At 48.0% G+C, this 25,411-nt stretch overlaps 1 protein-coding gene across 1 annotated transcript in view; it reads right to left on the reverse strand.

Annotated features, from left to right (window-relative positions):
- mgat5b (alpha-1,6-mannosylglycoprotein 6-beta-N-acetylglucosaminyltransferase B) overlaps positions 1-25,411 on the reverse strand; it is a gene marked incomplete at both ends in the record, with an annotated part of 78,758 nt that overhangs the window by 17,467 nt on the left and 35,880 nt on the right. Inside the window, 2 exons of the mRNA XM_083648722.1 lie at positions 527-660; positions 7,335-7,466. Of these exons, the coding sequence (XP_083504848.1) occupies positions 527-660; positions 7,335-7,466 (266 nt within the window). The remainder of the gene's footprint in view (positions 1-526; positions 661-7,334; positions 7,467-25,411) is intronic.

Genomic DNA, 25,411 nt, shown 5'->3' on the forward strand with positions numbered 1-25,411 from the left:
TGCTTTTGTGGCCGTGTGCATAGAGCTCCAGGCATCTGTGCAGGCACAGCTGTTAAGGACGTCTCTGGGTTCTCCTGATCTCTTTCTGCCCCAAAGCCTTGCCTAGTGTGGCGCCGCAGGCCTAGACAAGCTCACGGCATTTGTGCACACACACTCCCAAATACACATGTCAAAACACTTATGTTTTTTTTATAGAAATATTTGTGGAAATATACACTAACTACCAGGCAAAAGCTTGGGCACACTACATTTTTATACTATTTTCCACATTTTATAGAATAATAGTAAAGACATCAGTGACCACACAAGTTAAACAAATCAAAACTGATTCTTTAAAGTAGCCACTCTTTGTTTGGATGGAAATGGCTTTGTAAAGAAATGCATACATACTGTAGGCCTCAACCTTGCTATTTTGTCTAACTTTTTTGTTTTTAAGCATAAGACTATCCTCAAGCAAGTGCCAGTGTAAAATGCAAAGCTGCACTGCAGAAACAAGAGGAACAAGATCAAATCAAAGTGCACCTACGGAACATGGTCATGTACTGCATGCAGTGCAGGTTCCAGTAGCCCCAGTTGCTTCTGTAGCCATGCAGAGTGGCGTACTCCTCGTGGTTGTAGGCGGGCTCAGTGCCAAAGGTGTCAATCACTCGAATGTGGCACCTGGGACAAGAGAAGAACATGGGCTAACATTAGAACAAAGACATCTGTTGCTATTGCTGGCAAATAATTATAGTCACATAGAGAAGAGAAAAAAGAAGAAGAAAATAATTATTCCATGACCTTGTTGCATGCACATCACCTACAGTAACAGGTGCACAATAACCATCAGTCTACTGTGCATGCTCCCAGAATTAGACTATAATGGCACCATTAACAAAAAATATGTAAGTCAATCCCACAAACAATTATCAGTTTCTATGAAAAGTCACGTCAACAAACAATATCGTTATGATGAGTTATGGGCTCTTGTCTCAGCAGCAGAGCGATCCCTTCTTCTCAGAGTTGTGGCTTGTAAAGCCGTCAGTGGTGATGGATGCTCGTGTCTCCTGAGTCCTGCCAGTCGTCCCTGAGCCAGCAGAGCTTAGACAGGCCTCAAGGTGAGAGGAGCACAGCTTAAATCACTGCCTTGTTTAGAGCCAGCACAGGGGCCCCCTGCTGGAGCACACAGCATATGACACAAGCTGCTGTTTGAGTCAACCACATATTAGCCTTTTTCACTGCCCACCCAATTCACCCTTTTTTGTTTCAAAAGGGCAGGAAGTAACACAGGTGCAAGGAAAACATTAACAAGGGCCCGACACTGGATCACCAAATGGACTGGAAGTTGGAAAACTGTAAGAAGATACAAAGCGATCCCTGTCTCCATTGAATGGGAAATGCTTAATGTTATTGTTGAGGCATGATATCAACACGATCGCTTCATCAGCATCAACATAACAACACTAACTGGTTTTGTGTTGATGTCTCTCCTGATCAGACTCCAACAGATTGAGTGGAACAGCGAGTGGGTCAGTCTACAGTAAGTGGCTTGAGAGGAGGTGGTTATAGCACCAAACTTTATCAACACTGAATACTGAAGACGGAGGAGGAAATCAATGGCTGTAATCTGATCAGTGACGATGCGTCAATACGCTGCACCTCCGATCAGTCTCAGGGGCTGCGGAGGAAATTAAGCTATCGGCGTGTCACTCTGTGACAGCTGATCAATACTATCAGCTGACCTTGGACAGATGCTGATGGGAATCGACGGAGGCTTTCACTGCTGTGCCAGGGCTCAGTATAGACGGTTTTAACTTAACAATAACAAATGGTCACAACCCACCTGAATATCTGGTTTACTTCCTGTATACATAGCTGAGCGCAGGCTGATATTCGGCTCATAAAAAATAGTAAGGCCGCGTCTCCGACAGACACAGTAACAACGTAGCCTATTCCGGTCCTTATGTCTTGTAGTAGTTAGTTGTTGTTGTTGTTGTTGATAGTTGCCATAACAACCACCCCTGTCGGAAAGACGTGCACACGCTGGGTAGTAGGAAGCGTTGTTGTCTGGTCCGGAGCTAGCCTGAGAGGCTAATAAAAGCGACGTGAGTAAGCTGACTATCAGTACGTTATTGCACGCATAGGCCTATCTTTACATTTAAACGTATAGCAAAAATAAAAAATAGAAATAGAAGTAGGCTATGTCAGTGTTTTCCCCTGAACAGCTGAGAAAGTGGACACTGTAAATAGTTAGCATTGTGAAGATGATACAATTCAGGTGGCGGTAATGCAACATTTAAGGATGCCAACTGCCATAAAACACAGAAGAAGAAGCTGAGAAAAGTGCTGTGGGGTTGCAGCTGGTGAAAACAGTCTATAAGAGGAATTTTAAAAAGCAGAATGATTGATTATAAAATGTGTTTAGAGATTTAGAGTAAACCAAAATGCTGGAGGAAAGCCCCATGTATTGTGAAATGTTATGTATATGCCTGCTTCCTAGCCATTTAAGGGGTGTAGCCCCTTCTCTCACTGTATACAGTCAGAGGCAGGAGGATAAATAGCTGGAGTGAAAACAGACTGCAATGCAGCTCCACATTATAATGTAACAACTGTGCTGCAGCCCAGATCATGGAGATGTGAAACAGCATTTCCACAGTGCTGCAATCACTTGAAAAACTTTTTTATTAACACATTTTTCTTATGGTATTGCACTTTGCATAAAAAGCTGTTTGCATTGTTTTTCCTGTTTGCATAAAAAGATGATTTACTTGTAAAATGTGCTGCCAAGCAAGAAACACAGAAGCAACACTTTCACTGTATATCATCAGGATGCAGAGCTTGCAGCTGATAAAGAGAGGGGGGGACCAGCTTTGATAAAGAGAGGGGGGGACCGCCTTTGATAAAGAGAGGGGGGGACCAGCTTTGATAAAGAGAGGGGGGGACCAGCTTTGATAAAGAGAGGGGGGGACCAGCTTTGATAAAGAGAGGGGGGGACTGGCTTTGATAAAGAGAGGGGGGGACTGGCTTTGATAAAGAGAGGGGGGGACCAGCTTTGATAAAGAGAGGGGGGGACCAGCTTTGATAAAGAGAGGGGGGGACCAGCTTTGATAAAGAGAGGGGGGGACTGGCTTTGATAAAGAGAGGGGGGGACCGGCTTTGATAAAGAGAGGGGGGGACCGGCTTTGATAAAGAGAGGGGGGGACCGGCTTTGATAAAGAGAGGGGGGGGACTGGCTTTGATAAAGAGAGGGGGGGACCAGCTTTGATAAAGAGAGGGGGGGACTGGCTTTGATAAAGAGAGGGGGGGACCGGCTTTGATAAAGAGAGGGGGGGACCGGCTTTGATAAAGAGAGGGGGGGACCAGCTTTGATAAAGAGAGGGGGGGACTGGCTTTGATAAAGAGAGGGGGGGACCGGCTTTGATAAAGAGAGGGGGGGACCAGCTTTGATAAAGAGAGGGGGGGACTGGCTTTGATAAAGAGAGGGGGGGACCGGCTTTGATAAAGAGAGGGGGGGACCAGCTTTGATAAAGAGAGGGGGGGACCGGCTTTGATAAAGAGAGGGGGGGGACTGGCTTTGATAAAGAGGGGGGGACTGGCTTTGATAAAGAGAGGGGGGGGCGGCTTTGATAAAGAGAGGGGGGGGACTGGCTTTGATAAAGAGAGGGGGGGACTGGCTTTGATAAAGAGAGGGGGGGACCAGCTTTGATAAAGAGAGGGGGGGACCAGCTTTGATAAAGAGAGGGGGGGACTGGCTTTGATAAAGAGAGGGGGGGGACTGGCTTTGATAAAGAGGGGGGGACTGGCTTTGATAAAGAGAGGGGGGGGCGGCTTTGATAAAGAGAGGGGGGGGACTGGCTTTGATAAAGAGGGGGGACCAGCTTTGATAGGGGGGGACCAGCTTTGATAAAGAGAGGGGGGGACTGGCTTTGATAAAGAGAGGGGGGGACCGGCTTTGATAAAGAGAGGGGGGGACCGGCTTTGATAAAGAGAGGGGGGGACCGGCTTTGATAAAGAGAGGGGGGGACCGGCTTTGATAAAGAGAGGGGGGGACCAGCTTTGATAAAGAGAGGGGGGGACCGGCTTTGATAAAGAGAGGGGGGGACCGGCTTTGATAAAGAGAGGGGGGGACCGGCTTTGATAAAGAGAGGGGGGGACTGGCTTTGATAAAGAGAGGGGGGGACTGGCTTTGATAAAGAGAGGGGGGGACTGGCTTTGATAAAGAGAGGGGGGGACCGGCTTTGATAAAGAGAGGGGGGGACCGGCTTTGATAAAGAGAGGGGGGGACCGGCTTTGATAAAGAGAGGGGGGGACCGGCTTTGATAAAGAGAGGGGGGGACCGGCTTTGATAAAGAGAGGGGGGGACTGGCTTTGATAAAGAGAGGGGGGGACCGGCTTTGATAAAGAGAGGGGGGGACCAGCTTTGATAAAGAGAGGGGGGGACCAGCTTTGATAAAGAGAGGGGGGGACTGGCTTTGATAAAGAGAGGGGGGGGACTGGCTTTGATAAAGAGGGGGGGACTGGCTTTGATAAAGAGAGGGGGGGGCGGCTTTGATAAAGAGAGGGGGGGGACTGGCTTTGATAAAGAGGGGGGACTGGCTTTGATAGGGGGGGACCAGCTTTGATAAAGAGAGGGGGGGACTGGCTTTGATAAAGAGAGGGGGGGACCGGCTTTGATAAAGAGAGGGGGGGACCGGCTTTGATAAAGAGAGGGGGGGACCGGCTTTGATAAAGAGAGGGGGGGACCGGCTTTGATAAAGAGAGGGGGGGACCGGCTTTGATAAAGAGAGGGGGGGACTGGCTTTGATAAAGAGAGGGGGGGACTGGCTTTGATAAAGAGAGGGGGGGACTGGCTTTGATAAAGAGAGGGGGGGACCGGCTTTGATAAAGAGAGGGGGGGACCGGCTTTGATAAAGAGAGGGGGGGACCGGCTTTGATAAAGAGAGGGGGGGACCAGCTTTGATAAAGAGAGGGGGGGACCAGCTTTGATAAAGAGAGGGGGGGACCAGCTTTGATAAAGAGAGGGGGGGACTGGCTTTGATAAAGAGAGGGGGGGGACTGGCTTTGATAAAGAGAGGGGGGGACTGGCTTTGATAAAGAGAGGGGGGGACCAGCTTTGATAAAGAGAGGGGGGGACCAGCTTTGATAAAGAGAGGGGGGGACCAGCTTTGATAAAGAGAGGGGGGGACCAGCTTTGATAAAGAGAGGGGGGGACTGGCTTTGATAAAGAGAGGGGGGGACTGGCTTTGATAAAGAGAGGGGGGGACCAGCTTTGATAAAGAGAGGGGGGGACCAGCTTTGATAAAGAGAGGGGGGGACCAGCTTTGATAAAGAGAGGGGGGGACCAGCTTTGATAAAGAGAGGGGGGGGACTGGCTTTGATAAAGAGAGGGGGGGGACTGGCTTTGATAAAGAGGGGGGGACTGGCTTTGATAAAGAGAGGGGGGGGCGGCTTTGATAAAGAGAGGGGGGGGACTGGCTTTGATAAAGAGGGGGGACTGGCTTTGATAGGGGGGGACCAGCTTTGATAAAGAGAGGGGGGGACTGGCTTTGATAAAGAGAGGGGGGGACCGGCTTTGATAAAGAGAGGGGGGGACCGGCTTTGATAAAGAGAGGGGGGGACCGGCTTTGATAAAGAGAGGGGGGGACCGGCTTTGATAAAGAGAGGGGGGGACCGGCTTTGATAAAGAGAGGGGGGGACTGGCTTTGATAAAGAGAGGGGGGGACTGGCTTTGATAAAGAGAGGGGGGGACTGGCTTTGATAAAGAGAGGGGGGGACCGGCTTTGATAAAGAGAGGGGGGGACCGGCTTTGATAAAGAGAGGGGGGGACCGGCTTTGATAAAGAGAGGGGGGGACCGGCTTTGATAAAGAGAGGGGGGGACCGGCTTTGATAAAGAGAGGGGGGGACTGGCTTTGATAAAGAGAGGGGGGGACCGGCTTTGATAAAGAGAGGGGGGGACCAGCTTTGATAAAGAGAGGGGGGGACCAGCTTTGATAAAGAGAGGGGGGGACTGGCTTTGATAAAGAGGGGGGGACTGGCTTTGATAAAGAGAGGGGGGGGCGGCTTTGATAAAGAGAGGGGGGGGACTGGCTTTGATAAAGAGGGGGGACTGGCTTTGATAGGGGGGGACCAGCTTTGATAAAGAGAGGGGGGGACTGGCTTTGATAAAGAGAGGGGGGGACCGGCTTTGATAAAGAGAGGGGGGGACCGGCTTTGATAAAGAGAGGGGGGGACCGGCTTTGATAAAGAGAGGGGGGGACCGGCTTTGATAAAGAGAGGGGGGGACTGGCTTTGATAAAGAGAGGGGGGGACCGGCTTTGATAAAGAGAGGGGGGGACCGGCTTTGATAAAGAGAGGGGGGGACCGGCTTTGATAAAGAGAGGGGGGGACCGGCTTTGATAAAGAGAGGGGGGGACCGGCTTTGATAAAGAGAGGGGGGGACTGGCTTTGATAAAGAGAGGGGGGGACCGGCTTTGATAAAGAGAGGGGGGGACCAGCTTTGATAAAGAGAGGGGGGGACCAGCTTTGATAAAGAGAGGGGGGGACCGGCTTTGATAAAGAGGGGGGGACCGGCTTTGATAAAGAGATGGGGGGACCGGCTTTGATAAAGAGAGGGGGGGGGCCGGCTTTGATAAAGAGAGGGGGGGACCGGCTTTGATAAAGAGAGGGGGGGACCGGCTTTGATAAAGAGATGGGGGGACCGGCTTTGATAAAGAGAGGGGGGGACTGGCTTTGATAAAGAGAGGGGGGGACCGGCTTTGATAAAGAGAGGGGGGGACCGGCTTTGATAAAGAGAGGGGGGACCGGCTTTGATAAAGAGAGGGGGGGACCGGCTTTGATAAAGAGAGGGGGGGACCGGCTTTCAGGACAGATTCGTTTCTTTGAGCATTTACAATCAAGTGAGCTGTATTTCATAAAAGATTACTATGAATATGAACTCTTAACCATGTACTCAATCCATTCCTTTTCATCAGACTTCAACATTTCTTGCGTGACAAGTTCTGACAACAAGAGCAGATGTTGAGTTTGGACATTGAGCTCTGTAGCAGAGGAAATAACAAACCAGGAGCCTGCCACCTTCATGCACTTGGTCCATTGATCACTGTGTGAAGACGCTACAGGGATTCCCTTCACTGAGAGCATTTTGCTGATGCACAGTGGAGTTACAGGCCCAGTGTCTACCAGCCTGGGATTAGCCAGTCAATAAACCAATAATCAACTATTTCACCGGCAACTGCAATTACTGCAAAGAAAATGGATGCGACTGACAAATACTGCACTTGGAACTTGGAAAGCGAACAAAAAAAAATAAAGTTTCTGAAAAGAGACAAAGAGAGAGAGAGAACCAAAGACTGACTTGTGCTTCTTCAGTGAGAGACCCATGTGCTGCTTCATCTGCTGCAGGCCGTGGTAGTCTGTGTAGATCAGGTCAAAGGGCAGAGGTCCTGTCAGAGGGCAGCTTCCTCTTCCTGGAGGAGCCCCCAGAAACCTGCACACAGGTTAACATGAGCTTCAGGACACTATTTAGTGACGTGTAAAACTGAACAACGTGCACAGTGAGATACAACTGTTAGTCCCCAGTAAGACAGTGAGATACAACTGTTAGTCCCCAGTAAGAGACAAAGCACAGAGAAAAGGTGAAAACAAGTCAGTGCTATTCCCGAAGAACCGCTTAGCAGCCATCTCATAAAGACAACATTTGGAGGAAAATGCGGAACACTGCGGGGACACAGCGGTGCAGCCGCTGTGTCAACCGCTTCAATAGCATCTCAAGTGAGGTACATCTAACATGGTAGACACATGTTCAAACATACTGTGTGTGCCATTTCTCCCATTTCTATGTGTGTGTGTGTGAGTGAGAGAGAAAGAGAGAGAGAGAGAGAGAGCGCTCTGGGCAGGCTGATGGCAGAACCATTCGACCATACAGCACAGAATCACACAATTCAACACTACGAGCCAGGGTCGTGTCACAGCGGGGAGTCTCCCAATTTGTCCAGGCAGCTCTTCCTTTGCACGCACACACACACACACACACACACACACACACACACAATATTTATTCAAACCCCAAGAAACACAGTGTACAGAAAGATACAGTCGATTTAGACAGATGGCTACTTTTGATTGTGTTGTATCTGCCTTCCCCCAGCCCTTTTGCATCTGCCTTTTCCACAACAATGTTTTCTCTTTTCCTCTATAAGCTCTCTTCCTTGTATACAGGCAGCATTATGTGAATGAAAAAAAAACGTTTTTTTCTTTTCCCCCCGATTTTTTATCCCAGTTTTATTCCCCATTAGTGCTAATTTTAATTTATTTATCCAGGTTGCTGCTCCACCCTCTGACGATCTGGGGAGAGCCGAAACTGGCTCCATGCTTCCTCCGAGACATGGGCAGTAGCCAGCCGCTTCTTTTCACCTGACAGGGGAAGCTTCACCGGTAGGACATAGCACGTGGGAGGATCACGCTATTCCAACAAGTTCCCCTCCCTCCGAACAGGTGCCCCTAACGACCAGAGGAGGCACCACTTCAGCGACCAGGATATTGCAGGTTTTGGTGTGGGGTTCCTATATGAAGGAACCCTCCAGGGGGCACGGGGAGAACATGCAAACTCCACACAGAAAGGCCCTTTTTGATGACCCCACCCGGCCGGGGGGCATTCGAGGACATGCGCACGGGCACGCACTCTTTCAGTGCTCACAGCGTCCCAGGTGGGAAACGAACCCAGGACCTTCTAGCTGTGAGGCGACAGCGCTTACTACTGCGCCACCGTGCCCCCCAATGAAGTTATATTCTTAGTATGTTATCATAAATTAATGTTAAATGCATGTCTTGTCATTCAGCTCGTATGTCCCATTTGGTTTGCTGTCAAATTGGGAACAGCGTTATCCGTCTCTTGGGAAATAAGAAAGGACATTATATATCGAGAGCCGCAGCTTTATTTTAGGATATTATTAGGAAAGACAGGAGATGCAAATGTGTAGTTTGGTATGAGAAGCCGCTCGCCTTCAGAGTGCTTCGCTTTTCAAAGTTGGAATGGAGGCAGCACTTTCACAAAAATGCAATCAAGCATGTCTGTTTTCATTACAGCAGAAAGTATTGCTTTGTCAAACTGCAGCGGTACCCTAGTGCCCCTGCTGCCACAGTACAAAACAACACAGTGGAACATGTAGAAATGACTGTGCAGGCATAGCAAATCCTTTCCCAAACGACTCTGTGTAACGACTGTGTAATAAATGCAATTTATGGGTCGATAATGTGACAAGAAATATTCTGAGTAGTTTGCAAAAAACTCTGGTATGGGACATTTTCACAAATGCAGTACAACAGTTAGGGTCTATTGAACCAGTACAGACACACAAAGTGCATTGTAATGTATGCTACCTGATTCCACAGGATTCATGAAGATTTCCTTTTGTAGCCATCCATCAGTGGTAACGACCCATTATGACCTCACAGAGATTACATGCGGTAATATAAGGTAAGTAATATGTACATAATACTGTATAGCAGCGGTCTAAACATATGATTCACCACATCACACCTACTGTATAGTTAATGCACGGCATCCAGGCATATTTATGGAAATTGCTACATGCAGCGAGGTATTTGCTGCATGTAGTGAGGTATTTGTGTGGAAATGGCAGCTAACTGCCTCCCATCCAAGCTTTTATGTCCCTGCTAAACAGATAATGGAGCCGGCTCTGCAGCTACCATTTATGCTAAAGTCATGAACGACAAGAACCGAGTCAAATTGCCCACTCATCACAGTCATCACAGAAAATCGAGGAAACGGGAGAACAAATAATGAATGACAAGGCACCGCGCGCCAGTTTATAACTTTGTATATTCAAATTTTGTATTGCCATTTAGCGAGGTAAAGGCAATCTGCGATCTGGAACCATTATAAATGTGAAACAGTGAATAAGTTTATAGAAAAACTAGCTTTATTTGGGGCCTGAAAAGTTGAGCAAAAGCTGAGCTGGCCCAAATCCAAAGAATATCTGTCCAAAACAAAAACGTACTCTGCGGAAGGTTCTAAGCTTTGTGAGCCCAGATGATTTTCAAATACAGATACAATAATAAACAGAACATCTTAAGATATGGTAGACCTTAGACTTAGACTCACAAAGTGGCAACATTCACTGAAGTGGCTGTCAGAGGGGAGAACAACGCGCACATTTGGGAGGCTGACAGCAACAAAACAAACCCTGCAACCAAATTGCTTGCAACAGATTTTTGTGATCAAAGGCGATCATATCTGTTGGGGATATTTTTACCAGATGAAGCGCTTGGTTGTAAGACAAGCTTCCCCAGGTTCTTTCACCAAGATCTTTAACCCACTCAGACCACAGATAGACAGACTCGAGTTCTCAGTTTTTACTTGCTGAGGCAAGGAGACAGTGTCGAGCGGCACCTCTGCCCGTCTCCGAAACACTTCTGCCATCCACCTCCGTGCTCAGTCTTTTATTTACTATAACTCGTGGTTTACACATGAAGCAACATAAAGAAATGCTCCTCCCAGTTCCTGTTTATCAGATAGTACACGTATGCATAATTTCAACACACAACAACGGTTGGACTGAACGCTGACTGCGCAAACTGTTATTCTGCAACGACAGATGAAGACTTCCTCATTCTATAGCACAGCAAGCAATTTGAACATCTGTTTTGCATAGGTCATCTTATTTTGTAAGACACACACATGACAGTTCCATTCTTGCACAAGTTGCAACATATATAGGTCACAGTGCAGTAAACCGTTCAGTCAGCAGAGTGGCAGAAAACAGCCAACAGATAAAACATGATTAAGCAAATATGAAAAACACTTCTTCAAACCCTAACAATCCCTACTTTTTTTTCATTTTTACCTTATACATTTGTTTCTCTCATATTCAGATGCAGGTTAACTTGTTATTCACATTTTCTAACCTCATTGTCATTATAAAACATAAGTACTTGGCTTTACAGTTTGGTTTGATCGTTGGGACGTGTGTAATCTTCTTGTACTGCTTCCACTTGCTGCAACATGACATATTGTACAAATGCATTTGACACTAGCCGGGTTGTCAACATGTTAACACTTGAAATGCAACAAGCCATAAATATGCACATCACGATAATTACACACAGGACGACGATTCCTCCTCTGATCAGCCTCTGGACCCAGCTGCCCGACCACAACCAGCTGAACCAGTCATAGGTAGTACCAGCATGGTCTGCGGTCATGGCTTTCTGCAGAGCCAGCAGTCGGTCCATCGCAGCAGTCATATTCGGGGAATGTACTTCATCAGTAATGTATGTACAACAAGTTGTATTCAATAGCACACAGGTCCCTCCTGAAGCAGCTGTGAGCAAGTCTAAAGCCATTCGGTTTTGCATCACCATAGTGCGTTTTCTTCTTCATCCGGGCTCTCTTGTCTCTGTCCGGTAGTGGACTGTCACTTGTCAGTCTGATCGTTATCAGTACCACTGTGACTGTGAACAGTCCAATTGACACTTTCCCAACCATCTCTAAATGCTAGTGGCTTCTGTTGTTTTCTTCACCGAATTGAGACTAGCGTTTATAAGAAACGCCACCCTTTGTAGTCGGACTTCCTGCCACTAACCGTCGGCTGGAGGGAAAGGTATCACCTTTTTGCAATGTGTCTGATGAATCCAAGTGTCTCTTTCAGCGATCTTCAGGGCAGTCGGAGTGGTCAGCAGGACTTTGTAGGGGCCGATCCAACGTGGACTGAACCAGCTCTTTCGCTTGATCTCTTTGATGAGGACTTCGTCACCTGGGTCCACACGAGTGTCCTGTAGGGCAGAAGAAATCTCTGGCAATTTATTTGCACGAGCCACTGTCACTGTATATCTTTTCTGGGATCCCATGGTTTGGTATTATGACTTTGCAGATAGCTTTCGCTACTGTAATGGCGTCAGCATTCTTGGCTGGGATTATTTCAACCCATTTAGAGAAAGGACATATCAGGACTAAACACTACTTATATCCTTGGCATGGATTTAGTTGAATAAAATCCATATGTAAATATTGCCAAGGAAATTATACTGCAGGGAACTTTCCTCTCGCAGGTCTCTCATTTCTCTGTGAATTATGTCTACAACATATCATACATGATCTACAAAATTGTTTTGAAAATTTTGTGTAGTTATATGTGTAGAAGTGTTGTCCTACTATCTCATGTTGTCCTATGTCCTATTATCTCATTCCCCCTGTTGAGACATGGCAACGCCCATGGCTCAGGTATGAGGCTATTTTATAGAGACTTTTCTCGCCCATTGTGCAGCGAACACGTGAATAGTGGAGTGAGCACACCGACTGTCTCTCCACATTGCAATATCTCTGCCTTGTTTGCCTGCTTCAGTAAGAGCTATTAGTGTGTGAGGGAGCCTTCCTGCTTTCACATCCTCTTTTTCTGAGCACAAACTGCCTGTACACAGAGGGGAAGTGCCATTGACACGGGATCAAGTCGCGTTGTTTGGTTCCGTGTTCTTGGGTAAGGACAGATGTCATAAATCCATTTTTGCAATCTACCATTTGTACAAACATTTTGTCATAATCAGGTAAAGCTAAGACGCACGAGCTCACTAGACAATGTTTTGTTGTTGAAAACGCCTCATTAGCTGCAAACGTCCACTCAATCTCTTTGTTCATGCTCTTGGAAAATTTGTATTATCATAATAATAATGTACTATTTTCTTCCATGCATTCGGTCTACTAGTTGGGAGGACATATTATCTATGTGACACCTATTATATCTATTTGTATAATCCATAGGCCATAAAATAACATTCCATATCTATACCTCTATCGGATCCACCATATCTATTTTATTGTCTCGCATTTTGGTCACAAAAGCTAATTTTACTTTGAAAATCAGTTCAGTTAAAAACGGAAACAGTTGCATTCTTAGTACTGGCTAACTTCACCCCGCAAACTAAAAAAAAACATTTTAGCCTGCTGGACATCAATCAAAGCCAGGATCGGAATATGATTATTATCCAGCAACAATTTGAAACACATTGGGGACATATTTTACATCGGAAGACGTTAATCAGAGGAACCGCGTCAGAAACAGCACGATTTATTATCATTCAACCGAGCGCTCTCACTCTTTCCAACTCTATTCCTCCGACTTGGGTTGATGGGTTCATATGCTAAAGCCGTCTCCATTTCCGCGTCGCAGATTATCTCTTATCAAATCAACCGTTACTATTATTACCACCATATCACAGTGATGATGTTCAGACTCGCTTTCATGTATAGCGTGACGTATCTCATGCAATATTAATCCCGGCTTCACGGTCGTTTTACTGTAAATGTGAGCTGACTTCACAACAGCCTATTTACGCCCATGTCGCAGGACGGCCTAGCCGCAAATTTAGGGTGCAGGGCGTAGGCCAGACCGAGGGAAAAAATCCCACGTTTTGGCCAAGAAACATGTCATTCACGCAGTTTGATCATACATCGATTCCTCAGAATTTGCTTGCCAAAGGCTCTTATTTTAAAATAACATTACCTCAGTGATCCCGCGCATGCAGCCAAATATAATCAATAATATAATAGGCTATAATAGGCTACAGTAACAGCAAGCCTATTCATAATGCACAGTGAAATAGCCACACCATCGCTTAATACTCAAATCGTTCTCCACTAAATTGCATAATTTTGGAGGTCACATTCCATGACCAAATTTACCATTTATAACAATATCTATTCATACAGCCTGATGAAAACCAACGGTTGAAACGCGTTGCGTTTGTGTCTTGCCCGTATCACCTATTTGAAGATGTACACTGTTTGTTAACTGTGAAGTACGCAGGTACAAATTACTTCTTATTAAATTGATTTACCTTTAAAACTCTAAGCAGCTCATTTTTTGCTTTGATATTATAGTTGCCTGCTGAGTTGCTTTGGTCCACACTTTTTGTGCGTTCCTAACAATATCTATTTACAATTCTCCGCTCTGTAGCCCCATCTCTGCCAGACGGGCGGCGCTTCCTCACAGACTTCTCCTGCTTGAACGCCAAAGCTCACTCACACAGCAAAAGTGCCAGCACATCACACCCGCGGCCATTTGGCTGCACCCGGACCCTTGGTTAGAAGCTGCGCGCATCAACTATGGTGTATTTTCTTCCACAAACAGTTTTTTCATAAGCGTCAAATTACTGTTGATGTTAATAAAACTCCCAATCTTTTAATAATAACTATTAATACAGGCATATAAAGTCACTATACTCGCCTATCTTGATTAAATCACTATATTCCTGCGTATCACAGTTTCACTGTAAAATAGGGCGTCCCCTCATACAATGAAACTCTGCTTCGCAGTATAATCCCACTCCCTTCACAAATGAAGGTGTGTGCCTAATAACACAATTTATTTCGCTCTCTGTTATATATATAAAATGTTCCTCTATAGGAGAGGATCATTTACATTCATTTTCCCCCAAAAAAATAAAAAAAATAATCTTCTTTAGGACTTTTATTCCTCATTCACCCACTTTGTGTACTTCAATTCAAGTCCACTGGTGACATTCGTATCACTCGCACATACACACTCTTTTACTTCATTCACCACAAGTACTTTCACTTCTCTTATTTTAACCTCCTCTCCAGGGAGAACTATAGTTTCTTTCAAACCTCCTTCAGGCGGAGAAACCAAACCTCCTTATGGTGGAGAAACCAATTTCTTATCAAACCTCCTTATGGCGGAGAAACCAATTTCCTTACCGTGTATCTGAGGTCTGTGGTTAGATCTGGATTCCCGTCGATCGTTTTCCTGAAGAGAAGAAGGCTGGACAGGATACCGGCCTGGGCCCGAATTCACGCCCCAGGACTTTTCAGGGTCGGCTGTTGACCCCGGCTGTCGACAGACTTGCGGTGTGTCGTTCCCTCCCTCTCTCCTGGTCAACGATGTTGGGATCCGGCTCGAAGGACCAATAATGTTGGGGATATTTTTACCAGATGAAGCGCTTGGTTGTAAGACAAGCTTCCCCAGGTTCTTTCACCAAGATCTTTAACCCACTCAGACCACAGATAGACAGACTCGAGTTCTCAGTTTTTACTTGCTGAGGCAAGGAGACAGTGTCGAGCGGCACCTCTGCCCGTCTCCGAAACACTTCTGCCATCCACCTCCGTGCTCAGTCTTTTATTTACTATAACTCGTGGTTTACACATGAAGCAACATAAAGAAATGCTCCTCCCAGTTCCTGTTTATCAGATAGTACACGTATGCATAATTTCAACACACAACAACGGTTGGACTGAACGCTGACTGCGCAAACTGTTATTCTGCAACGACAGATGAAGACTTCCTCATTCTATAGCACAGCAAGCAATTTGAACATCTGTTTTGCATAGGTCATCTTATTTTGTAAGACACACACATGACAGTTCCATTCTTGCACAAGTTGCAACATATATAGGTCACAGTGCAGTAAACCGTTCAGTCAGCAGAGTGGCAGAAAACAGCCAACAGATAAAACATGATTAAGCAAATATGAAAAACACTTCTTCAAACCCTAACAATATCAAAAGGGAACATCGTCAAGGCTTTTGTTTCAATCTGACTGACAACCTCCTCTTACATCAAACAAACGCCACCAACCTCAATGACACTATGCAAATGACACTGCAGATATGAGCAACATGGCACAGAAAGTATCTGAGAAGAGAGCAGGCTTCGTTCGCTCAGTGATGCACAATCACGGGAGGTCGGCAAATATGGAAAAACTGCACACGCATCATCACCAAAAAGCAAGGTTTTTTGCACTTGCGGTCACACCGGTGACCCCGCTCGCTTGCCGTCCTTTCTCTCTCTAGCTCTCTCATACACAAACACACGCGGCGCCTCGCGCAGATAACCTGCAGAACAAGAGCCCATCCATCCTGCTTTGGCCGTGGAACTGATTTAGTCAGCGCCGCCGCAACCTTGTGGGAACAGGCATGGCAGCCGGTTCCCCTACAGTAGATGGGATAATGAGCAAGCTAGGCTGCGGTTTCATCAGTCAAACATACACAGGCCGCCAGTTCAATGCTTACACAAACAACACAACGCTTCACCTCAGCAGGAGCTCACTTCTCCTCCTCCACATCTTGCTTCTCACCAAGAAATAGATGGCCCCTGTCAAGGAACGTGGATGCAGCGGAACGCCGGAACGACACGATGGCAGTCGACCGGACTGAAATGAATCTTATGACAAGAACGCTTTGATGCAGTGATCTAACCGCCCTCTGAGTTCACCATTCACTTTCACATTCTTTGGTGGTGTCATGTTTTACGTGACAAAATATGAGTATGCCAGGATTAATTTAATTCCCAGACTGGCTCCGGCAAAATAAACCAATTCCCCCTGTTGCAACAGACGGCTTGGCCAAGTTGTCTGAAAATGACAATGACATGCATTCAGACTAAGGCTGTGTGTGTGTGTGTGTGTGTGTGTGTGTGTGTGTGTGTGTGTGTGTGTGTGTGTGTGTGTGTGTTCTGTTGAATGTCAGTGGTTTCCTCTGCACAGTCAGTTTACACAATACGGCTTAGAATCAAGCAGCTCCTGAGGGAAAGTCACCATAAATATAATTTGTTAGGACGCTCGGTGTACTGTAAAAAGATTACGGGCATGGCTTAGTGCTGATCTGCACTAACGTGAGTGCAGACAGGGGCTGACGTGGGCCCAATCGATTAATAAGTGAATAAATCTGAATGGCAGTTTCATAATAATAATAATAATAATAATGTCAAGCGAGTTCATTTTTCGCGTGCTGCAGCCTGGTGTTCCTTCCAGCTGACGCCATCGAGAAGGTGTACTCGCTCAACACATCAGAAAGTAATGAGTAATGAAAGTAAAAGTGAAGAAAATGTAAGGTTTTAAAGGCAATACATTGTAGGATGATCTATAGAGCGCAACAGGCACGTGACTAATCGTGACGTAATTTGCCCCGGAAGTAAGTTCCGCATTCATTTTCTCCATAGACATTTGGATAAATCCTTATATAACGAGTTTTAAGGCTCGAACCAAGCCAACCCGTGTGAATGACCATAAAACATTCGGTTTAAGCAAGAACAAAAGATTACGGGAATATAAATTGTTTTTCCCCCCCCGTTGAGTGACTATAGGATCAATTAACAACCATGATCCCATAGGCATCCAGAAATTGAGCGAGGGGGGCATCTTTTTCCAAGCTTTGTCTGGAGGGAGGCCCACAGTCTCAGACTTTGAAACCCCCTGATATGGTTTAGAATTCTCACTTGCCTTTTGAAAATTGTGTCTGTTATTGAATTACCACAAAATTAAAAGAGAGAGAGAGAGAGAGAGAGAGTGAGAGAGTGAGAGAGAGAGAGAGAGAGAGTGAGAGAGAGAGAGTGAGAGAGTGAGAGAGAGAGAGAGAGAGAGTGAGAGAGTGAGAGAGTGAGAGAGTGAGAGAGAGGGGGGATTTAGGTCCCCTAGGCTTTCGTATTGCCTGATCACAAGTCACGACTCTTGCTGAGAAACCAAAGGTGACAGCTTTGATATGAGGGAGTTTGTGAAGAGCAAACAAAGGTGACAGCTTTGATATGAGAGAGTTTGTGATGGAAGAGAGGTTGAAGAGGATGGAAGACATACAGTTCACGCCTGATGTGGTGCAGTACAGTCAGTGAGCTGTCAGCCTGTTTCCATGGACTTTTCTCCTCCTGTAGACCAGGAGAGCTGCTGCTCTCCTAATATATCTAATAATATAACCTCTCATTTCACATTTTTGGTTAACATACAGGGTTGCTGCTTCTTGACTTAATCCATGAGGTTAGGTAGTGTAGAAATGCACAAAATTGGTTTTAAATTACTATGTTTTTTTCTGGGGGAGGCAGCCCATCCCAAGACCTGCCAAATCCCACTTGAAGCCCTGAGTGCATACAGTATGTGTTATAGCAGGAGTGTGCGTGACGACGTGAGGGCTCTTCACAGATCCAGGATCCAGTAAAGCTGCTATGTTGAGAGATTTAATTGGATATAATAATTTAATTGGATATATGCAAATCCATTAACTTTGAGAGGAGCGTAAAGGGATTAAATTGCATTTATGGAGCCAAAAAAAATTAGCAGAGGTGTGCCGGTAATTGGAGCCCACATACAGATCACGCACACGTGTACATTTGCATACACATGCTTTATTTGCATGCTCTCTCTCTCTCTCTCTCTCTCTCTCTCTCTCTCTCTCTCTCTCTCTCTCTCTCTCTCTCTCTCTCTCTCTCTCTCTCTCTCTCTCTCTCTCTCTCTCTCTCTCTCTCTCTCTCTCTCTCTGGTTGACCGTCCTGCTGAGATTTGTTAGGGGAGAGCGATGATGTGAAAGAGGAGTAAGAATGGAAGGAAGATCGGTACAAAAGGTAATGCTCGGGTAAATTAACCGAAACCACTTTCAGACCACGTCGGGCACATTTCTCTATTCCACAGCTGGCCACCGGGGCCATCGCAGCTCCTCAGTGGAGGGAGAGAGAACAATAAACAGCCAGAGAATCACACACACACACACACACACACACACACACACACACACACAGAGAGAGAGAGTGACAGAGTCTGCGGCTGCACTGTATTACTTCTGAAAGGGGGGGTGGGGTGGGGGTGGGGGGGTCCAACAGTGAGGGGAATTGCCCGAGGCACGTATGATGGACTGAGGCCGGGGGGGCGAGGAGTTTACTCAGGGCTGGAGGGAGACGGGCGAGAAGGCTCACAGGGCGAGGGAAATGACATGGAGAGAGAGGAGTGTATAAAAACCTGCCTGGCAGGGGGAGAGTGGCCCGGCATGCTAATTGACCGCTGGAGACGGCGTTGACAGCAGGAGGACGAGGCACAATCTGAGCTGTCGACTCCGTTAGGATAAAAAAAAAAAAAACTTTCTCCCAACGGGAACAGCTGATGTGCCATTTTGATGTGGGATATCATCTCCATTTCTTTGTTGTCTGCCTTGTGTTTGGTTTGTGCTCAGGCTCATCCTCTTTCTTCCCGGGCGACGGGAGAAAGATCGATGCGAGCGGAGATGGAGAATAACAGTGACAACTAAATGGCACTCGGTAGAATGCATACCACCGCCAAACTTTCGACACAGTTTTGTGGTATTACGTACGTGTACTGTAGGGCTGACCCTGAAGCTTCAAATCGTTGCCATGGTAATGGTAATCGATGTCCAAATTCGAATGCTTCGTTTTTTGTTTGTTTCTCTCTCCACGATGTAGCCGAAGGCAGGTCATGCAGAGTCAAGTAACGTGAGGTGGTGTCGCGTCGAGAGATTGCCTCCATTTCCGTCGCAACGTCCATGACAAACGGATGTGAGCCAGGGGCATAAAGTTGGGTGGGGGGAGGGGGGGATAATGTGGGGAAGGGCTTGCTTGGATCCAGCCCATTTTCAAACTCGACCTTCATTTGTATGTCAACTACAGTACACACCTGTAAAGTTTCATGACTGCATCTTAGACGATTTTGATGCTAGTAGAAAAGTTTTTACTCTGAGCTGCAGTGCTGAGACGTTTTGTGCAAAATGCAGATGAAGAAGAAGAGAACACACATTCTTTCCTATTTTCAACCCAATGTCAGTACCCAGTACACGTTTGTTGCTTCAAAGTAGCTCTGTTTTGAGCAAAGCTTGGCTTAGAGTACAAAGATGCACAACTTATTGTGTAACATTACCATAGTGTGTGTGTGTGTGTGTGTGTGTGTGGGGGGGGGGGGGTTCTAAGTTACCCCATGACCAACCTTTCTAGACAGTTTTGTGATGTTACACAAATCCATTTCAAAGTTAGGCACTTTTTTTTTTAAGTGGACACACCTATTGCCACACCGGTCAGTGGGAGTGGAAATGTAATCAGTTCCAAGTTGACACATGACCTGCTTTTCTACCAGGTTTCGTGCAAATCCGTTCATAACTTTTTGAGATACTGTATCCTGCAGATGTAACGGCGTTGTGTAGGTGGTACTTGCAGCAACCCATGTTAAGGGCTTGCCCAGGGGTGGTTACGAACTGCCGACCTTCGGCTTGGGAGTCAAAGACACTAACCACTCTGATTGAGCTGATTAAGATGCCTTTATACCTGGGGAGTGAGTTTAACCAATCCACTCGCTGCCATACTGGACTCACGAGGAATCCGCGCTGATTCACCTCGGTTACACAGACAGACAGACAACAAATGGACAAACGGGGTGAAAACATAACCTCCTGGTTGGCCCAGCCAACTCCATTGGCGGAGGTAACGAATGTGATTAACAGCTCATTAAAATCATAATCACACTATGCGGAGCACATGAACCTTCTCTCAAATTCTACATTGGACAGCTGTGTAAAGTCATATAGGGTGGCAGGCATACTGAACGCTGAGGGAAACTGGCCACCGCTGCATTTTTAGGCAACCATATGCTCTGAACTGAAGCCATCCAAATTAAGGAGCATCATCTGAACGAACACTGACAGCAGCACAGGGGAAAAGCACCTCACACACGCACAAGACCACAGGGGAAAAGCACCTCACACACGCACGCATGCGCACACACACACACACACACACACACAGACCACAGGGGAAAAGCACCTCACGCACGCACAAGACCACAGGGGAAAAGCACCTCACGCACGCACGCACAAGACCACAGGGGAAAAGCACCTGACGCACGCACAAGACCACAGGGGAAAAGCCCCTCACGCACGCACAAGACCACAGGGGAAAAGCACCTGACGCACGCACAAGACCACAGGGGAAAAGCATCTCACACATGCACAAGACCACAGGGGAAAAGCCCCTCACGCACGCACGCACAAGACCACAGGGGAAAAGCACCTCACGCACGCACGCACAAGACCACAGGGGAAAAGCACCTGACGCACGCACAAGACCACAGGGGAAAAGCACCTCACACACGCACAAGACCACAGGGGAAAAGCACCTCACGCACGCACGCACAAGACCACAGGGGAAAAGCACCTGACGCACGCACAAGACCACAGGGGAAAAGCACCTCACGCACGCACGCACAAGACCACAGGGGAAAAGCACCTCACGCACGCACGCACAAGACCACAGGGGAAAAGCACCTGACGCACGCACAAGACCACAGGGGAAAAGCCCCTCACACACGCACAAGACCACAGGGGAAAAGCACCTCACACACGCACGCACAAGACCACAGGGGAAAAGCACCTCACACACGCACAAGACCACAGGGGAAAAGCACCTCACGCACGCACAAGACCACAGGGGAAAAGCCCCTCACGCACGCACAAGACCACAGGGGAAAAGCACCTCACACACGCACAAGACCACAGGGGAAAAGCACCTCACACACGCACACACAAGACCACAGGGGAAAAGCACCTCACACACGCACACACAAGACCACAGGGGAAAAGCACCTCACACACGCATGCACAAGACCACAGGGGAAAAGCACCTCACACACGCACGCACAAGACCACAGGGGAAAAGCACCTCACACACGCACACACAAGACCACAGGGGAAAAGCACCTCACACACGCATGCACAAGACCACAGGGGAAAAGCACCTCACACACGCACGCACAAGACCACAGGGGAAAAGCACCTCACACACGCACACACAAGACCACAGGGGAAAAGCACCTCACACACGCATGCACAAGACCACAGGGGAAAAGCACCTCACACACGCACGCACAAGACCACAGGGGAAAAGCACCTCACACACGCACACACAAGACCACAGGGGAAAAGCACCTCACACACGCACACACAAGACCACAGGGGAAAAGCACCTCACACACGCACGCACAAGACCACAGGGGAAAAGCACCTCACACACGCACAAGACCACAGGGGAAAAGCACCTCACACACGCACGCACAAGACCACAGGGGAAAAGCACCTCACACACGCACAAGACCACAGGGGAAAAGCACCTCACACACGCACGCACAAGACCACATGGGAAAAGCACGTCACACACGCACGCACAAAACCACAGGGGAAAAGCCCCTCACAGATGCACGCACAAAACCACAGGGGAAAAGCACCTCACACACGCACGCACAAAACCACAAGGGAAAAGCACCTCACACACGCACAAGACCACAGGGGAAAAGCCCCTCAGACACGCACGCACAAGACCACAGAAGAAAAGCACCTCACACACACACACCAGCAGCACAGGGGAAAAGCACCTCACACACGCACGCGCACACACACACACGAGCACAGGGGAAAAGCACCTCACACACACACACACACAAGAGCACAGGGGAAAGCACCTCACACACACACAAGAGCACACGGGAAAAGCACCTCACACACGCACACACACACAAGAGCACAGGGGAAAAGCACCTCACACACACGCGCACACACACACGAGCACAGGGGAAAAGCACCTCACACACACACACACACGCGCACACACACACAAGAGCAGAGAGGAAAAGCACCTCACACACACACACACGCGCACACACACACACCAGCACAGGGGAAAGCACTGTCCATTTAACCTCATTAGCCACCACACTGCAGAAGAGGAAACCCTATATGTGAATTCATCAGACAGGATTTTATAAAGTTACCTCATCACTGACCTAAACGCTTTGATCAAAATCTGCTCTTGACTACACATTGACGAGTGCATTTACAAGTGCAAAATATTGTATCGCATATGCACATACACACGCGCGCGCACACGCACACAAAGCAGCTATTTTTGACACTGTTTTTGCTTTTCATTCCAAAGCAGAGAGACAAAGGCACGTCAGTGGAGAGGCTGGAGGCTGAGAGGCTGGGAGGCTGGAGGGGGAGAGACAGAGGCTGGAGGGGGAGAGGCTGGAGGCTGAGAGGCTGAGAGGCTGGAGGGGGAGAGGCTGGAGGCTGAGAGGCTGGAGGGGGAGAGGCTGGAGGCTGAGAGGCTGGAGGGGGAGAGGATGGAAGGCTGAGAGGCTAGAGGGGGAGAGGCTGGAGGGGGAGAGGCTGGAAGGCTGAGAGGCTGGAGGGGGAGAGACAGAGGCTGGAGGGGGAGAGGCTGGAGGCTGAGAGGCTGGAAGCTGAGAGGCTGGAGGGGGAGAGGCTGGGAGGCTGGGAGGCTGGAGGGGGGGAGGCTGGGAGGCTGGAGGGGGAGAGGCTGAGAGGCTGGGAGGCTGGAGGGGGAGAGGCTGGGAGGCTGGAGGGGGAGAGGCTGGAGGGGGAGAGACAGAGGCTGGAGGGGGAGAGGCTGGAGGGTGAGAGTGCATCGGCACTTGTGGGCAGACAAGCTGAGAGACTGGCAGCATAATAAGCCTCTGAGGGTCATTTATAGAGTTCTGAGGAATAAACAGCCCACTTTCTTATTCTGCACGCCATGTTGTCTGCACACTGATCATTACTTCCACTGTTCAGGCTAGGGTGGCGGATTACATACAGTAATGTTTGATCGCTCCTGACATTTGCTGAGTCAGTGCGGCTGATCACACAGAGATGAGTGAAGACGGAGACGAGTGGAACCACCTGATGGCTCCGTTAATGTGGGCCCCAAGAAACGCCCGGGGCTGCTCCACAGTGAGTGACCCACTTGATATAATTGCTATGGGAAAAGCCATTGGCAAAGCTCAAATGGCATTCGCATCCAAAGCCGAGAACAGAACAGTATAGGGAGAGCCTGGGATATAATAGTGTGTGTGCTGAACAACAATGAAATGATACCAGAGTTCACTAGAGGCTGGCTGACTGACTCCCCATAGTTCAGGGGTGTCCAAACTTTTTTGAATGGGGGCCAGATTGGATAATGTGAAATTACCAGGGGGCTGGCCAGCTGCTTCTTGTATCATATGATTTATATATACAAAATAAAAATAAACAAAGGGCCACTTAAGATCGGTCAAAGGGTCTGTTTCCCGGGCCGGACTTTGGACATGCCTGGCATAGTTGATGAACACGCATTCCTGAGTGTTGAGCAGCAGCGGCAGACTAGGCAAGCCCAGTTAGGCCGGAAACACTCATGCATGCGTGTTTCTACAATGGGCAGTCAGTCAGTCAGTCAGTCAGTCAGTCAGTAAGCCCCAGAGATGTTTCTTGGCCTGACCTGACCGGGTCCAGCTTAACAAGGCTTCCCTATTCTTTTTTCTCCATATTGACTGTTTGTTAGTTAGTTTGATTTATTTGTCATATTTGAGTCATAATGGTCTATTTATTAGTTTTTTTGATTGAACATATAGGACATATATGTTCAATTAACAATAATAATAATTATAATAAATGTATACGTATATTATAGGTATATATTTATTAGAATTATTATTGTTCATATTTGTTTGATTTGGCAATATAAGCACTGTCTTTTAATGCCAATAAAGCTAATTGAAATTGAAAGAGAAAGAGTGAGAAAGGCAGGTGGAGAGGGAGAGAGAGAGTGGGTTTTGTGCAGGAGCATCATGTACAGTATGAGAGTGTGGCGTATTCTGTGGGTGGACAGGGTGTCTCATTGTAAGACTGGCTCCTTTAGCTTAGCTGTGGATGACAATAGTACTAGATGGCAGCGTTTGCGTGCATTACTTCCCCCATCTATTGACAGCGCCTGTTCCACCTGACAGGCTGCGACTGCCTCTCCTCTTCCTGCTCTCCACTGCCTCTCCTGCTCTCCACTGCCTCTCCTCTCCTGCTCTCCACTGCCTCTCCTCTCCAATGACTCTCCTCTCCTCCTCTTCCTTTCCTCCTCTCCACTGCCTCTCCTCTCCACTGACTCTCCTGTCCTCTCCACTGACTCTCCTCTCCTGCTCTCCACTGCCTCTCCTCTCCTGCTCATCACTGCCTCTCCTCTCCTGCTCATCACTGCCTCTCCTCTCCTGCTCTCCACTGCCTCTCCTCTCCTGCTCTCCACTGCCTCTCCTCTCCTGCTCTCCACTGCCTCTCCTCTCCTGCTCTCCACTGCCTCTCCTGCTCTCCACTGTCTCTCCTCTCCTGCTCATCACTGCCTCTCCTCTCCTGCTCCTCACTGCCTCTCCTCTCCTGCTCTCCACTGCCTCTCCTGCTCTCCACTGCCTCTCCTCTCCTGCTCATCACTGCCTCTCCTCTCCTGCTCATCACTGCCTCTCCTCTCCTGCTCCTCACTGCCTCTCCTCTCCTGCTCCTCACTGCCTCTCCTCTCCTGCTCCTCACTGCCTCTCCTCTCCTGCTCTCCACTGCCTCTCCTCTCCTGCTCTCCACTGCCTCTCCTCTCCTGCTCTCCACTGCCTCTCCTGCTCTCCACTGTCTCTCCTCTCCTGCTCATCACTGCCTCTCCTCTCCTGCTCCTCACTGCCTCTCCTCTCCTGCTCTCCACTGCCTCTCCTGCTCTCCACTGTCTCTCCTCTCCTGCTCCTCACTGCCTCTCCTGCTCCTCACTGCCTCTCCTCTCCTGCTCTCCACTGCCTCTCCTCTCCTGCTCTCCACTGCCTCTCCTCTCCTGCTCCTCACTGCCTCTCCTCTCCTGCTCTCCA

The sequence above is a fragment of the Poromitra crassiceps genome (assembly GCF_964638095.1).
Source record: "Poromitra crassiceps genome assembly, chromosome: 13".
NCBI classification, from domain to species: domain Eukaryota; kingdom Metazoa; phylum Chordata; class Actinopteri; order Beryciformes; family Melamphaidae; genus Poromitra; species Poromitra crassiceps.